Here is an 18,808-nt window from a genome sequence, read left to right on the forward strand (position 1 = left end):
AATGTTTGCCCCTAGTGAAACACTAATCATCACATCAAGGGCTAAAAAGTTCCTGCTACTGACTCTTAACTCTCTCCATTATCTGCTAACAACCATGATAGGAGGTGTTAATGATCAAGCCGTAGAAATAAAACCACTTAAAAACAGTGTGCTGGTTTACGCACCATCTGAAACCATAAGGAGAAAGTTACTTGGCTTGACTAAACTGGGTAATTTCCAAATAAAAGTGTCTAAATTTGATACTGACCATAAGCAGAAAATAACTATTCAAGCAGCTGCTACAAAGGAAATTAACGAAAATAAGGTTACTAAAAATAGAGTTTATAAAGTTATACCTAAACCTGTTGATACTGAAATCCTAAATATTAAAAAGCAGGAAAATATGCTAAGGCAAACAGGGGCAGATATAAAAATTGTAAAACAATTAGGTAAAACTGGTTATCTATTAGTAACGCTATCGGAAAGAGATTCCATACTTAAATCTATTCCCTTAAACAATCAGGAACAAAACATAGAGTATGATTTACTGCCATATAAACCTAACCCTAAATTTTGTACTAAATGCGCAAGTCTAGGACATTATGCCAAACAATGCAGAAAATCTATAAATACGTGCATTAAATGTGCTGGTAAACATGAAACAAAAAACTGTAATGGTAAAAATTTAAAATGTAACAACTGTGGTGGTAAACATCAGGCAATAGATAAATCATGCCCCAAATATATATTCCAAAAACAGGTGTTGGAAAATATGTATAGTCATAAAATGTCATTTGACCAAGCCAGACGAAAGGCACAACAAAAATGTGAAACCATACCTAAAATAATTAAATCTCCAGTGTCAGGGGATGAAACCATACCTAAAATAATTAACACATCAAATGTCACACCTGGTAAATCATACGCTGACAGTGTTAAATCAAAAGTAATTAACAATGACACGGATGTAATTAGCGATAATGAAGCCACTATGTCACCGGTAGATAATCCGGAAATAAGCGTAGATAAAAATTTAAATATTGAAACAGAGAATACACAAATAGAAGATCAAACACCCAGTATTCCTAATAAAGATAGAAAAAATATTTCAGATATCCGCAAAACTATAATTGAACCATCAAGTCAAGACATAAGTGATTTAAAAAACTGGGAAAACCTAATCACAGAGATACGGCATATAGCAGACAAACATGGGGATATCTCTGTTCCCATCATGAGACTCTTTCAAAATTTTGTCAGAGAGCAATTTAGTAAAGAAATAACAGTTGACGTCATATAAGATAATATAAACAACAATTAATTTAAATAACTAATTAACCGTAATGGGGCTACACATTTTACAGTGGAATGCGCGATCACTTTATGCGAACGCTAATTCCCTCAAACATTACTTAGACACACATAATAACCCAGAAATTATTTGTATACAAGAAACTCGTTTTAAAGATAATAGGTACATAAAACTACAAGGCTACCACCCACCAATCATTCGAAATAGAAAGATACCGATTCAACCTAAAGGTAAAAATAAAAAGAAACCTCAAATAGGATAGTACTGCAACTGACATCGAAAAATACGCTTAGTTAACGAGTTTAATGGTCCGGAATAACACACGGCTGCAAATTGTTTTAAATGATAGAATAATATCTATATTTTAATTTCCGTCGGGTCGTAAAATTTACGGTTTTGGGTAGTTACCTTAAAGTCCAAAAATATTTTTTTTGGTTAAATTTCCCGCTATTTTCGTAAATATTTTCTATGCACATATCATCAAGGATCATCGGAATGATGACGACATAAATATTATACCATCTCCAAGTAAAACTTTCAAACTTAAAGTTGGCTGTTTTTTAGATAGAAATTTAACGCGTTTTTCTTTGAAACGAGAAAACATATGATTCAAAAACAGTATTTGACATTTGAGAGGACACAACATATTATTGCGATACTGCATGCAAATTTTGTTGGGCAAATTCCAAACAATTTTGTCAAAAACTCAAAAATAAAAACATCATTTGTACCTTTTTTAATTACGGAAATTTCCTATCCGTCAATCAGCTCCACCATTTATTTTTTCATTCACAATCAATTTGATAGTTTCGATGTGATTATGTAGATTTTGTAGGAGAAGTTAATTTATTTTTGAGTGATTTGAATATATATAGTAGTTCTTTCGTGTATTTTCTGTAAATAAGTTATATTTTTGTTGATAAAATTTTGACTTTATATAAAAGTTAACCAAATCCTTCGGATAAGATAAAATTGAGAATGGAAATGGGGAATGTGTCAAAGAGACAACAACCCGACCAAATAAAAAACAACAGCAGAGGGTCACCAACAGGTCTTCAATGTAGCGAGGTTTTTCCGGATAATGACTATAGTTGACAATGTGTGAAAATACATTGTATGTCATTGTTTAACCTCAGAGCAATTAATATGCATGCAAGTGGTCGGGGGAAAAGTACTATTGAAGTTTCGCAGAGATTTGGTGTGTGACAAGGTATTGCTAAAACCAACTTCTCTTGATATTCTGCTTTCCGTGGGCGAATCATCAGTGATGTTATGAGACTTGCACCAGAAGGCAAAATTGGTGCGTCTTTAAATTAAATTGATTGATTGATTGTTGGTTGCTTAAAGTCCAGTGGCAAATATTTCATGCATGTTCAGAACGAGATCAAGCTAACAATAAAAACAATAGGAAGGTTTTGTCATAATAGAGGCCATTCGGGATGATGATCGGGAAAATTTAGACTGCCACTGGAAAATGATGGGATATTGGATTGGGACAGAAATTTTCCATTGCAACATGCCACCTACGGACCCCTTAAAGAGTTGATGCAAAGTTTTTTGACGTGCAAAGAACGTGACACTCCCTTTACATGAGGCAGCGGATTTAACGTCCCCATTCTGACCGGACGTGACTGCGAACTTGATACATCCCGTACAGCCAAACGGACGCCCAACTTCGTTTTACTGCCGGTCGGGGGAAGACCAAGTGACCATATTTCGTTTCCCCAGTCACCCTTGGGGAACTTTAAATTAGAAACAACAGAAATCCATATATGTGATCAAACTGATCGACATGTAACCTCACAACCTGACACTTTTATACGATCTCGCGCTCAGTTTCTTCCTTGTAGTTTGGATATGAAAACAGGGTTTTTGTGTAAAAGAAAAACCTTTAAAAAAAAAAGAAAACTACGCAAAACTGAGTCCTCTAAACGTGTTAACAGTCTTTTAAGTTGTGCTTATTAATGTGAGTAATCATTTATCCATGCATAACCAAGTCACTGAAAAAATAGAATTTGAACTTGCTGTCAGTTCATCAATAACGATTGTTAGTGATGTGATTTGTTTTTCCATAAGAAAAAGCCTTTCTCATGTAGCACATCCTCTATGTATACCGATCAATTTTACCCAAGATTGTCTCTGATGCTTTCCAAACTGCCAAACTCCAGAACTAACTAGATATTGTGACACCTTACAATTCAGACATAGTGGGGCCAAGGGATATGAATTATAGAGTTTAGCTCTGAACTCAATTTAGGGGATGCCATATCTTCTCCAGGAAAATTGAAGTCTATATTAAGATTTTCAGAATTACACCAAGGTGTGTCAGAAAATATCAAGGATACATTAAAAGAAGAACAATTACTTCATCCTGCCACCAGTGGTCTAATGAGCTATGTCCTTGTTTTGGTATTTCTATGGAAATGATGCCCGCATAGCTTGTTAATAGATATAGGAAGATGTGGTATGAGTGCCAATGATACAACACACCATCCAAGTCACAATTTATAAAAGTAAACCATTATAGGTCACGGTCCGGTCTTCAACACAGAGCCTAGGCTCAAAAGTTCATTTGATAGTTAATCGATGAAAAATAACACAAAGGCGCTTCTGAACCGTATATTGTCCCTAAAGATAACAAAAATTCGTAAATGTATGGCTATTACAAAATCAATCGTTTCTGTAGCAACATTCGCCCCTTTACATTTGGGACTGGCAGTGCAGATACATCATGCATATGCATATGGGAATATGGGTCACGAACATTGATCGAAACTTTGTACTCACATTTCTTTTGTGTTTCCTATGCAAAGGGAAGACTATATCTGACGAGTTTGACTAAATCATGACGGTATTTACGCTCCAGATAGCATTTGTACTAAAAAAAACTGTATTTGATTTGAACAAACTCTGTCCTGCGCCGAACTTGTTCTTATAAAAAATGGAAGTGTCTTGTAATGCTAATACGACTACTGAATCCGCATAAGATGACTAAGAGATTGATTCATGTCCCTATTCTATGAATACTTGAGCTATTGTGTGTCGCTTTTAAAAGTTATATAAGGATCATGACTGAATTTGAATTACAACATTAGAAAATTGGCATTGCATTGTATAATTTTTCATCCTTCCCTTAAAAAATCAATGAGTTAACTTTTTTACCAGGATTATCCTACTAAAAAAATGTTCATGCACCAAACTGACTTTTTTTTACACTCAAATTTTTTAAAACCTCGCATTCGCCTCGGTGACTATAGTATATCTTGTGTTATTACTGCTCTGTCCAGACTTTGCAAATACACAATATGTATTTATCTATAACTAGATACTAATTTTCACAAAATACACAACCTTTAAGATGCAAAATTAAAAACACTGTTTCAGCGCTTAAGTTTTGTTTTTTTCAAAGATAGAAAAAATATTGAAATAATTTGATAAACTGGTGTTTTATACTTTAGAAAATAATTCTGTAATATACTATAGTGAAATACTATACACAATATGAAAGTTTATGGATGTGAAAAGGTCAAGGCCACTTCTTCTTTTGCTATGTCTTAAATGGAAAAAAAATTAGAAGGTTCCAAATCAACGCCATTTTGTAATGGCAGCTCTTCATATAATTAGTCAATTTGTCGTTTTAACATCGTTTATAGCAGTATGCTTATGATTGAATCGTTTTTGTAGCATTCTATTGAATAAATATCAGAATATTTCTCCTTTTTGTTCTTGTGTTTGAAATATTGATATTTTTAGGTCTGACCTTTGACCTCAATTTCACAAAATTGTGACCACTCTGGATTTTTACGACCCAACTTTTCTTATTGTACACGTTGTCCTCTTTCCATCGATATATAATTTAGGTGTGTGTTCTTCCGGACCATTAAAGTTTTAAAAAATGAACTCTGGTTGCAGTACTAGGAGGAGGAGTAGCAATTTATGTTTCGATTCAAGTTAATTTTTCACAACTTAATTTTAATACTGATAACATAGAAGTAGTAGGCGTAACTGTAAACTGTCAAAATAATAAGATAAATATAGTTAATGTGTATAGACCCCCTAATCAAGATATTAAATTTGATGAATATCAAGAAGTTTTGCATAACTTATCAGATAATATAGTGCTACTTGGAGATTTTAATAGTAGATCCTCGATGTGGGGGTCTAGCACAACAGATAGCAATGGTAACATAATTGAAAAGGTCATAGACCAAAATAACATGATAATTTTAAATGACGGTACAGGAACATATCAAACTGTAACAGGCAACCGAACACAAAAAGATCTAACATTAGTCTCCGCATCGTTAGCCAATGACAGTCAATGGTCAGTTTTAGATGAGCAACTAGGTTCTGATCACTTCCTAGTACTCACCGTATTAAATGCAAAACCGGTTAAAAATAAAGTCTGCACTCCTCAAAGATGGGTGTACGATAAAGCCGACTGGCACCGGTTCACTACCCTTTGTAACGAAATAAATATAGATAATATAAAACATGACGATATTGAAATCTTTAATCAAAATCTTTGTGAAGTGGTGACTAAAATCGCAGATGAAACAATCCCAAAAACTAGTGGTACTATACATACAAGAAAAAACTGTCCCTGGTGGAACGATGATTGTACAAATGCCAAAAAAAATAAGCGTCATAAACATAGAGTATATGATAAATCAAAATCAGAAGAAAATCATGAATTATATAAAACTGCAGTCAAGGAGTTTAAACGTGTCACAGATAAGGCAAAAACTGACTACTGGCAAAATTTCTGCGACAAACTAAACTATACAAACTAACGTAAAAACAGTTTGGAACACAGTTAAAGGTCTTAAAGGGGCAAAATCATCCACCCTTCCCACACTTATTAATGACACCAAACAAGCGGTATCTAATGTAGATAAAGCAAACATGCTCGCCGGAACTTTTGCAGAAGCATCCAGTGACAATAACTTAAATCCCAAGTTCAGAACTCATAAATTAAAAACCGAAATAGAAAATCCAATTAATAGGGATGATGATGAGCAACATAATAGGTCAACATTTAATATACCATTCAACAAAAACGAACTTTATAAGGTGCTTAAAACCAAAAAGACAACTGCGCCCGGTGATGACCGTATATATATAACATATGAAATGTTCAAGCATATGCCTGAAAGTATGATCGATATTATGTTACAATTAATAAATAAAGTGTGGGTAACTGGTCAACTTCCCCACAGCTGGAAACATGCAAATGTAATCCCTATACTAAAACCTAATAAAAATAAATCTGACCCTAAATCCTACAGACCGATTTCTCTTACATCAAATTTTTGTAAACTAATGGAAAGCATGGTTAATGTTAGACTTAAACATCTTCTAACGGAGAAAAATATAATAAATGAAACACAAAGTGGGTTCCGTGAAGGTCGCTCCACATTAGACCACTTACTGCGACTTGAGACAGACATTCAAAAAGCTAAAGTTCGTAAACAATAAAACTCGATATTGAAAAGGCATTTGACTTAGTATGGCGTTTTGGTCTATTAAAAAAGTGCAAAGATTACTGTATAAATGGGAGATTATTTAACTTCATAAAAGACTTTCTGCAAGATAGAAAAATTCAAGTTAAAGTAAATCAAGAATCCTCAGACGAATATGATCTTAACAATGGTATCCCGCAAGGTAGTGTCATCAGTCCCACATTATTTAACATCATGATTAATGATCTAGTAGGTCTGGCAAAAAAACCCGCAGTAATGTCACAATTTGCTGACGACAGTGCTATGTGGTACCGAGGTGGAAATATAAAACATTTAACAAAAAAAAATGCAAGAAACCCTTAATAACATAAGTGCATGGTCTAAAAAATGGGGTTTTAAAATATCTAAAACCAAAACGATAGGAGTAATATTTGGAGATCGTCATGTTTATTCAGTTAACCTAATGCTAGATAACCAACCAATCAAATTCCAGAATCATGTTAAATTTCTTGGTCTCATATTTGATAGAAAGCTAACATGGAATAAACACGTAAACTATTTACAAGAAAGATCTAAAGCAATATTAAACGTTCTTAGGTATGTTCAAGCAAACAATTATGGCATGGGTACTGATTCTCTTCTCATGCTATATAAATCTCTTCTTAGATCGGTACTTGACTATGGATGTCAAGCGTTTAATTCAGCATCTATAACGGTAAAATCTAAATTAGATATAATACAAGCTAAAGGTCTTCGCATAGTGCTAGGGGCCCATAAATCGACCCCGTTAGAAACAATACTAGCCGAATCTGGCGAAATGCCATTACAATTAAGAAGGGACCACCTTTCTCTTAAATATTATGCTCGTACTAAACAAAATCCATCAAATCCAGCCAATCAATTAGTAGATGACTGTATTGAATATCAAATTTATAATCATAAATGGAATGACCATAACATACCTTACGGATTCAGAGTCCAAAATCTACTTAAAGACAACGAACTAGACAAAATAAAGTTGGTTACTAAAAATATTCAAGATCCACCTCCATGGATAATAGGTCAAGCAAAAACATCCAGTAACATAAAAAACAGCCTCAGTAAAAAAGAAAATCCGCATATCATTAAGACTAAAGCGTTAGAGTACATCGACAATGCATATAAAAATCATTTAAAAATTTACACCGATGGCTCAAAAGACCCAGCTTCGGGTAAAACTGGATATGCTTTTCTAATCCCATCAAAGTTGATTGCAAGCTATAAACGAACGTCAGACAATCTTTCCGTTTACACCACAGAAATGACGGCCATATATCAATCATTAAAGTGGGTATTCTCCAATCAACAGCCAGGGCAAAAAGTTGTTATTCTAACTGATTCATATAGTGCAATCCAATCTATAAATAATAATGCATCAAGTAGACCCGATATCCTAGAACCAATTCAAATACTGGCTTGTCGTCTAAAACAAAACAAAATAGAAGTAATCATAGAATGGATACCAGCGCATGTTGGTATCCTAGGTAATGAACAGGTTGACAAACTAGCTAAATTAGCACTAAGTAATGATAAGATTGACCTTAACTTGAGTCTTAGTGCAAATGAATTCATTGCAATAACAACAGCATTATATAAGAAAAAGTGGCAAGCTAGATGGGATAACACATGCTCCCTATGGAGTCGTTCTATAAATACTGCAGTAAATAAAAAACCCAACTTTTATCAAGGTAATCGATTTCATGCAAAAACAATAACTAGACTTAGGTTGGGCACTACTCTATTACCTGGGCAACTAGGCCAGTACATACGCAATGTCTCTCCTATATGCAATACATGCGGCATTAAAGAGGATATAGAACACGTACTAGTAAACTGTATTAATCATTCACAAGCGAGACAAAATTTGCAATCAAACTTGGACAAGGTTCAAATACAAAATGTTAATACCAAAATATTACTAGATCCTCCTAAAGACAAACAACAATATGTCTGGTCGTGCTTGGTACAATATTTAACAGAAATTGATTATCATAAATTTATATAAGTATATATATATAAAAAAAAACAGGCATAGAAATAAATAATTAAAATACACTGCAAGAGTTATCCGGGTCAGTGACTCAGAAATGGAGTCAGGCCGTAATCGGCAGTCAAAAACTAAATCTTCATTTCAAATACAGTACGTACTAAAGAAAAGATCGTTAAGAAGACCAGCTACACTGCAAGAGTTATCCGGGGTCAGTGACTCAGAAATGGAGTCAGGCCATAACCGGCAGTACAGAAGGCTCTTCAAGACGACTTACCACAACATCATTAAATAGGCAAAACACACTGCAAGAGTTATCCAGGTCAGTGACTCAGAAATGGAGTCAGGCCGTAACCGGCAGTAAAAATCAAATCTTCAATACAAATACAGTACGTACTTACTAGAAAAGATCGTTAAGAAGACCAACTACTCTGCAAGAGTTATCCGGGGTCAGTGACTCAGAAATGGAGTCAGGCCATAACCGGCAGTACAGATGGATCTTCAAGACGACTTACCACAGCATCATTAAAGGGGCAAAACATACTGCAAGAGTTATCCGGGTCAGTGACTCAGAAATGGAGTCAGGCCATAACCGGCTGTAAAAATTAAATCTTTTAGACAAATAAAATCCAAATTAAATATGATTTTAAAAAAAACAAAAATAATAATAATAAAAATTAATCCTTTGAAATAATTTAACATATTTAAAATTAGGTAAAATGAATGTAGGGATAAGTTAATTAAACTATTGAAATTATGTTAACTAAACAAGAACGCACGATAACCTTTGGCTTTTTTTTTTCCAAATTCGCGGCACCCCAAATTATTTTTGTTTCTACTTTTGGTCATTATATAAATTTTTCATGTCATTTGATTAAGCCGCAAGTCAAATCTAAGACTTAAAAAATGGTACTTCGCAAGATCTGGTTTGCGCTAATCCAGTTTTAATTAGCGTGGGGCACTGTCTTCCTGCGGATAAGTGTTCCAGTGTACTAGCACTCTTAAGTCCTGCAACTACGGTAGGCTAGCACAAAGCAGTCAAAATTTACATACACCCTTTGGTTCTTTATTTATTTTATTTTATTTTTTTTTTCACTTTTTTTTTTTTTTCTAGTACATACAAAACTTCCCACTAATTATTTTTGCAAAACTCACATACACAAATTTAGGCTTATTGTGGTTTATACATGATATTTGGCATATAAATTCACATACACAATTTGGCATATCAAAATTATCCGCTCTTTACTTGGCTGCTGGTGTACCAGGACAACGTTGCTGCCGTTCACTGCTGTTTGCTTGGCCAAGCTTTCCTCCTGTTCCTACTTCCGGTGGCTCCATGTTTAATAATTATTTATTTATTTTGTTTTATTTTATTTTTATTTTTATACAAAATTATTTCTATATTATTTTATTATATTTATTTTTATATTCTTTTATTTTTTTTTTTTTTTTTTTTTTTTTTTTTTTTTTTTATTTACTTAATCTTAAAATGTTTACTTTTTTTATTCATTTATTTATCCAAATTTTTGCTTTTTAAATTTTTGTTTTTATTAAACTTCCTTATCATTCTAAATTATTTAAATTACCACATGGTAAAAATATAAATTATTTAATGCCCAAAAAGGCGCAAGCCAGGACCGACCGTGCAAGGGCTGTATAGCCAGTCAAGGTCGTTAAAAACTTCCATTTGTTGTTGTGATCTTTCTCATTGGCGATCATACCACAAGATATGTATAATATCGCTTTATATTTGATATTCATCTCAACATATACGTTGAGATCACTTTAAAAAAACTAGAGGCTCTAAAGAGCCTGTGTCGCTCACCTTGGTCTTGTGCATATTAAACAATGGACAGGGATAAATTCATGACTTAATTGTGTTTTGGTGACAGTGATGTGTTTGTAAATCTTACTTTACTGAACATTCATGTTGCTACAATTATCTCTATCTATAATGAACTTGGCCCAGTAATTACAGTGGAGAATATTTTCTAAAAATTTACAAAAATTTATGAAAAATGTTAAAAATTAACTATAAAGGGCAATAACTCCTTAAAGGGTCAATTGACTATTTTGGTCATGTAAACTTATTTGTAGATCTTATTTTGCTGAACTTTATTGCTGTATACAGTTTATCTCAATGTCTAATAATATTCAAGATAATAACAAACAAGAGGCTGTCACAACGACAGCAAACCGGATTTATTAACATTTATTTGTGTCCTGGCAATATCACAAGAACCATTACTGATGAATGGTGAAAGTGAAAATCGTCAATATCAAATTTGACCTCCATTTTGTCATCAGTATCAACATATTAAAATTTGAAAAGCTTAGATTGAATGGTTCATGAGTAAATGCAACAACCTGAATGGAAACGCCATTTTACGATCTTTCAAGAACCATAACTCCTGAACGGTAAAAGTCAAAATCGTCATTATTGAACTTGACCTCTATTTTGTCATCAGTAACAACATATTAAAATTTCAAAAGCTTTAGTTGAATGGTTCATGAGAAAATGCACGGACACGACGGGAAAAACCATTTTTCAATCTTTCAAGAACCATAACTCCTGAACGGTAAAAGTCAAAATCGTCATTATTGAACTTGACCTCCATTTTGTCATCAGTAACAGCATATTTAAATTTCGGAAGCTTTGGTAGAACAGTTCATGCATAAATGCACGGACACGACTGGAAACTCCATTTTTCAATCTTTCAAGAACCATAACTCCTGAACGGTAAAAGTCAAATTCGTCATTATTGAACTTGACCTCCATTCTTTCATTAGTAACAACATATTAAAATTTGGGAAGCTTTGGTAGAACAGTTCATGCGTAAATGCACGGACAACTCCATTTTTCAATCTTTCAAGAACCATAACTCCTGAACGGTAAAAGTCAAAATCGCCATTATTGAACTTGACCTTCGTATAGTTGTCAGGAATAACATATTAAAATTTTAAAGCTTTGGTTGAACGGTTCATGAGTTAATGCACGGACAACATTTGATTGCCGCCCGCCCGCCCGACAGCCCGACCGCCCACCCGCCCGCCCGTCCGCCCGCCGTACATCCCCAAATCAATAACCGACATTTTTGTCACAAAAATACGGTTAAAAACGGCAAAATTTCCTTAAAATTACAAATTCAGGACAGTAACCTAACAACGGGTTGTCCGATCCATGTGAAAACATCAGGGCAGATAGATCTTGACCTGATAAACAATAAAAAACCTGTCGGATTTTCTCTTAATGCTTCGGTTTTTGAGTTATAAGCCAAAAACTGCATTTTACCCCTATGTTCTATTATTAGCCGTGGCAGCCATTTTGGTTGATTGGCCAGGTCACGCCACACATTTTTTAAACAAGTTACCCCAATGATGATTGCGGCCCAGTTTAGTTTAATTTGGCCCAGTAGTTTCAGAGAAGAAGATTTTTGTAAAAGATAAATAAGATTTACGAAAAAATGGTTAAACATTGACTATAAAGGGCAATAACTCCTTCAGGGGTCAACTGACCATTTTGGTCATGAGACTTATTTGTAAATCTTACTTTGCTGAACATTATTGCTGTTTTCAGTTTATCTCTATCTATAATAATATTCAAGATAATAACCAAAAACAGCAAAATTTCCTTAAAATTACCAATTCAGGGGCAGTAACCCAACAACAAGTTGTCCGATTCATCTGAAAATTTCAGGACAGATAGATCTTGACCTGATAAACACTTTTACGGCATGTCAGATTTGCACTAAATGCTTTGGTTTTTGAGTTATAAGCCAAAAACTGCATTTTACCCCTATGTTCTATTTTTAGCCATGGCGGCCATCTTGGTTGGTTGGCCGGGTCACGCCACACATTTTTTAAACTAGATATTCCAAAGATGATTGTGGCCAAGTTTGGATTAATTTGGCCCAGTAGTTTCAGAGGAGAAGATTTTTGTAAAAGATTACTAAGATTTACGAAAAATGGTTAAAAATTGACTATAAAGGTCAATAACTCCTAAAGGGGTCAACTGACCATTTTGGTCATGTTGACTTATTTGTAAATCTTACTTTGCTGAACATTATTGCTGTTTACAGTTTATCTCTATCTACAATAATATTCAAGATAATAGCAAAAAACAGCAAAAATTCCCTAAAATTACCAGTTCAGGGGCAGCGACCCAATAACGGGTAGTCGGATTCATCTGAAAATTTGAGGGCAGATAGATCTTGACCTGATAAACAATTTTACCCCCATGTCAGATTTGCTCTAAATGCTTTGGTTTTTGAGTTATAAGCCAAAAACTACATTTTACCCCTATGTTCTATTTTTAGCCATGGGGCCATCTTGGTTGGTTGGCCGGGTCACGCCACACATTTTTTAAACTAGATACCCCATTGATGATTGTGGCCAAGTTTGGTTTAATTTGGCCCAGTAGTTTCAGAGGAGAAGATTTTTGTAAAAGTTAACGACGACGGACGACGACGACGACGGACGACGACGACGACGGACGACGGACGCCAAGTGATGGGAAAAGCTCACTTGGCCCTTCGGGCCAGGTGAGCTAAAAATGAACACAAAACAGAGGTCTCGAAAGACCTTCAACAATTAGCAACGCCATACCGCATAGCAAGGTTATTTTTGCCCTACAAGATAAATATAAAAAAACACGTTTTTCGCAGGATGCTTCACGATTGCTTTTCTTTATTGTGTTAGTGGAAGCCATTTGGCATATACTTCCGGCGACAATCATTTTCATTTTTAAGCTCAGTTGATATTGATTTTGTATAAAAAGGAAAAAAAAAATTCATCTTAACTGTTTTACTTTTAACGTATGATGTATTCAATAAAAAAAATGGCAATAGTGTTTAAAGTGGCGTAAATCACCAATCTATCAATCAATCATAGAACTATAGTGAATAATTCAAACACAGACTTATAAAACGCGTGTATCTGTTTATACCTAGGATAACGGAATGAAAACTGAATTCGCCAATGAGTTACTTCCCCTGATCGTTTAGGCATCAACATAGTTATTAGTTTTTCTTTGAAAAACATAACCGGTTTTCTTTTTTAGAATTGAACTGATAAAACCATAATATTATTTTAAATATATCAGTCATTTTGAAAATTTATCAACATTTGAAGATTTTTTTGCAATCAAATTACTAATTATAAACTGATCGAGTAAGGAAGACAAAATGAATATATAATCCATTAAATTCTTTTGATCTTTCTCATTGGCGATCATACCACAAGATATGTATAATATCGCTTTATATTTGATATTCATTTCAACATATACGTTGAGATCACAATAAAAAAAACTGAACACAAAACAGAGGTCTCGAAAGGCCTTCAACAATTAGCAACGCCATACCGCATAGCAAGGTTATTTTTGCCCGACAAGATAAATATAAAAAAAAACACGTTTTTCGCAGGATGCTTCACGATTGCTTTTCTTTATTGTGTTAGTGGAAGCCATTGGCATATACTTCCGGTGACAATCATTTTCATTTTTAAGCTCAGTTGATATTGATTTTGTATAAAAAGGAATATTTTTTATTGAATACATGATACGTTAAAAGTAACCGTTTTACTTTTAACGTATGATGTATTCAATAAAAAAAGGCAATAGTGTTTAAAGTGGCGTAAATCACCAATCTATCAATCAATCATAGAACTATAGTGAATAATTCAAACACAGACTTATAAAACGCGTGTATCTGTTTATACCCAGGATAACGGAATGAAAACTGAATTCGCCAATGAGTTACTTCCCCTGATCGTTTAGGTATCAACATAGTTATTAGTTTTTCTTTGAAAAACATAACCGGTTTTCTTTTTTAGAATTGAACTGATAAAACCATAATATTATTTTAAATATATCAGTCATTTTGAAAATTTATCAACATTTGAAGATTTTTTTGCAATCAAATTACTAATTATAAACCGATCGAGTAAGGAAGACAAAATGAATATATAATCGTTAAAAACTTCCATTTGTATTTGTTGATCTTTCTCATTGGCGATCATACCACAAGATATGTATAATATCGCTTTATATTTGATATTCATCTCAACATATACGTTGAGATTACAATAAAAAAACTGAACACAAAACAGAGGTCTCGAAAGGCCTTCAACAATTAGCAACGCCATACCGCATAGCAAGTTTATTTTTGCCCGACAAGATAAATATAAAAAAAAAACACGTTTTTGGCAGGATGCTTCACGATTGCTTTTCTTAATTGTGTTATTGGAAGCCATTGGCATATACTTCCGGTGACAATCATTTTCATTTTTAAGCTCAGTTGATATTGATTTTGTATAAAAAGGAATATTTTTTATTGAATACATGATACGTTAAAAGTAACCGTTTTACTTTTAACGTATGATGTATTCAATAAAAAAAAGGCAATAGTGTTTAAAGTGGCGTAAATCACCAATCTATCAATCAATCATAGAACTATAGTGAATAATTCAAACACAGACTTATAAAACGCGTGTATCTGTTTATACCCACGATAACGGAATGAAAACTGAATTCGCCAATGAGTTACTTCCCCTGATCGTTTAGGTATCAACATAGTTATTAGTTTTTCTTTGAAAAACATAACCGGTTTTCTTTTTTAGAATTGAACTGATAAAACCATAATATTATTTTAAATATATCAGTCATTTTGAAAATTTATCAACATTTGAAGATTTTTTTGCAATAAGATTACTAATTATAAACCGATCGAGTAAGGAAGACAAAATGAATATATAATCCATTAAATTCTTTTGATCTTTCTCATTGGCGATCATACCACAAGATATGTATAATATCGCTTTATATTTGATATTCATCTCAACATATACGTTGAAATCACAAGAAAAAAACTGAACACAAAACAGAGGTCTCGAAAGGCCTTCAACAATTAGCAACGCCATACCGCATAGCAAGTTTATTTTTGCCCGACAAGATAAATATAAAAAAAAACACGTTTTTCGCAGGATGCTTCACGATTGCTGTTCTTTATTGTGTTATTGGAAGCCATTGGCATATACTTCCGGTGACAATCATTTTCATTTTTAAGCTCAGTTGATATTGATTTTGTATAAAAAGGAATATTTTTTATTGAATACATGATACGTTAAAAGTAACCGTTTTACCTTTAACGTATGATGTATTCAATAAAAAAAATAGGCAATAGTGTTTAAAGTGGCGTAAATCACCAATCTATCAATCAATCATAGAACTATAGTGAATAATTCAAACACAGAATTATAAAACGCGTGTATCTGTTTATACCCAGGATAACGGAATGAAAACTGAATTCGCCAATGAGTTACTTCCCCTGATCGTTTAGGTATCAACATAGTTATTAGTTTTTCTTTGAAAAACATAACCGGTTTTCTTTTTTAGAATTGAACTGATAAAACCATAATATTATTTTAAATATATCAGTCATTTTGAAAATTTATCAACATTTGAAGATTTTTTTGCAATAAAATTACTAATTATAAACCGATCGAGTAAGGAAGACAAAATGAATATATAATCCATTAAATTCTTTTGATCTTTCTCAATGGCGATCATACCACAAGATATGTATAATATCGCTTTATATTTGATATTCATCTCAACATATACGTTGAAATCACAATAAAAAAACTGAACATAAAACAGAGGTCTCGAAAGACCTTCAACAATTAGCAACGCCATACCGCATAGCTAGGTTATTTTTGCCCTACAAGATAAATATAAAAAAAAACACGTTTTTCGCAGGATGCTTCACGATTGTTTTTCTTTATTGTGTTATTGGAAGCCATTGGCATATACTTCCGGTGACAATCATTTTCATTTTTAAGCTCAGTTGATATTGATTTTGTATAAAAAGGAATATTTTTTATTGAATACATGATACGTTAAAAGTAACCGTTTTACTTTTAACGTATGATGTATTCAATTAAAAAAAGGCAATAGTGTTTAAAGTGGCGTAAATCACCAATCTATCAATCAATCATAGAACTATAGTGAATAATTCAAACACAGACTTATAAAACGCGTGTATCTGTTTATACCTAGGATAACGGAATGAAAACTGAATTCGCCAATGAGTTACTTCCCCTGATCGTTTAGGTATCAACATAGTTATTAGTTTTTCTTTGAAAAACATAACCGGTTTTCTTTTTTAGAATTGAACTGATAAAACCATAATATTATTTTAAATATATCAGTCATTTTGAAAATTTATCAACATTTGAAGATTTTTTTGCAATCAAATTACTAATTATAAACTGATCGAGTAAGGGAGCTACCATTTGATTTTTATGGGGGGGCTAGGATGAAAAATTTTGTCCTGCATTTTTTTTTAGCTGTAATCTCTGTCCTGCCTTTTTATTTTTCACTCTGTTCGGTCCTGCCTTTTTTTTTTTAGTTTATCCTGACTTTTTTTACCTAAATTGTTGTCCTGACTTTTTTTTTGGCAAAGTGTCTCATCCTGCCTTTTTTTTTACTCAAAACTCCTGTCCTGCCTATTTTTTTCAAATTTCATCCTAGCCCCCCCATAAAAATCAAATGGTAGCTCCCTAAGGAAGACAAAATGAATATATAATCCATTAAATTCTTTTGATCTTTCTCATTGGCGATCATACCACAAGATATGTATAATATCGCTTTATATTTGATATTCATTTCAACATATACGTTGAGATCACAATAAAAAAAACTGAACACAAAACAGAGGTCTCGAAAGGCCTTCAACAATTAGCAACGCCATACCGCATAGCAAGGTTATTTTTGCCCTACAAGATAAATATAAAAAAAGCACGTTTTTCGCAGGATGCTTCACGATTGCTTTTCTTTATTGTGTTAGTTGAAGCCATTTGGCATATACTTCCGGCGACAATCATTTTCATTTTTAAGCTCAGTTGATATTGATTTTGTATAAAAAGGAAAAAAAAATCATCTTAACTGTTTTACTTTTAACGTATGATGTATTCAATAAAAAAAATGGCAATAGTGTTTAAAGTGGCGTAAATCACCAATCTATCAATCAATCATAGAACTATAGTGAATAATTCAAACACAGAATTATAAAACGCGTGTATCTGTTTATACCCAGGATAACGGAATGAAAACTGAATTCTCCAATGAGTTACTTCCCCTGATCGTTTAGGTATCAACATAGTTATTAGTTTTTCTTTGAAAAACATAACCGGTTTTCTTTTTTAGAATTGAACTGATTAAACCATAATATTATTTTAAATATATCAGTCATTTTGAAAATTTATCAACATTTGAAGATTTTTTTGCAATCATATTACTAATTATAAACCGATCGTGTAAGGAAGACAAAATGAATATATAATCCATTAAATTCTTTTGAACTTTCTCATTGGCGATCATACCACAAGATATGTATAATATCGCTTTATATTTGATATTCATCTCAACATATACGTTGAGATCACAATAAAAAAAACTGAACACAAAACAGAGGTCTCGAAAGGCCTTCAACAATTAACAACGCCATACCGCATAGCAAGGTTATTTTTGCCCGATAAGATAAATATAAAAAAAAACAGTTTTTCGCAGGATGCTTTACGATTGCTTTTCTTTATTGTGTTAGTGGAAGCCATTGGCATATACTTCCTGCGACAATCATTTTCATTTTTAAGCTCAGTTGATATTGATTTTGTATAAAAAGGAAAAAGAAAAAATTCATCTTAACCGTTTTACTTTTAACGTATGATGTATTCAATAAAAAAAAAATGGCAATAGTGTTTAAAGTGGCGTAAATCACCAATCTATCAATAATCATAGAACTATAGTGAATAATTCAAACACAGACTTATAAAACGCGTGTATCTGTTTATACCCAGGATAACGGAATGAAAACTGAATTCGCCAATGAGTTACTTCCCCTGATCGTTTAGGTATCAACATAGTTATTAGTTTTATTTGAAAAACATAACCGGTTTTCATTTTTAGAATTGAACTGATAAAACCATATTATTTTAAATATATCAGTCATTTTGAAAATTTATCAACAT

General features: G+C 32.9%; 1 protein-coding gene across 1 annotated transcript; it reads left to right on the plus strand.

The window, feature by feature from the left end:
- Positions 1-7,216: 7,216 nt before the first annotated feature.
- Positions 7,217-8,797, plus strand: LOC139492959 (uncharacterized). Its single transcript, XM_071281106.1, has one exon. The coding sequence runs from the start codon at positions 7,217-7,219 to the stop codon at positions 8,795-8,797; it is 1,581 nt and encodes a 526-aa protein (XP_071137207.1).
- Positions 8,798-18,808: the final 10,011 nt, after the last annotated feature.

The sequence above is a fragment of the Mytilus edulis genome, chromosome 10 (assembly GCF_963676685.1).
Source record: "Mytilus edulis chromosome 10, xbMytEdul2.2, whole genome shotgun sequence".
Taxonomy (NCBI): Eukaryota; Metazoa; Mollusca; class Bivalvia; order Mytilida; family Mytilidae; genus Mytilus; species Mytilus edulis.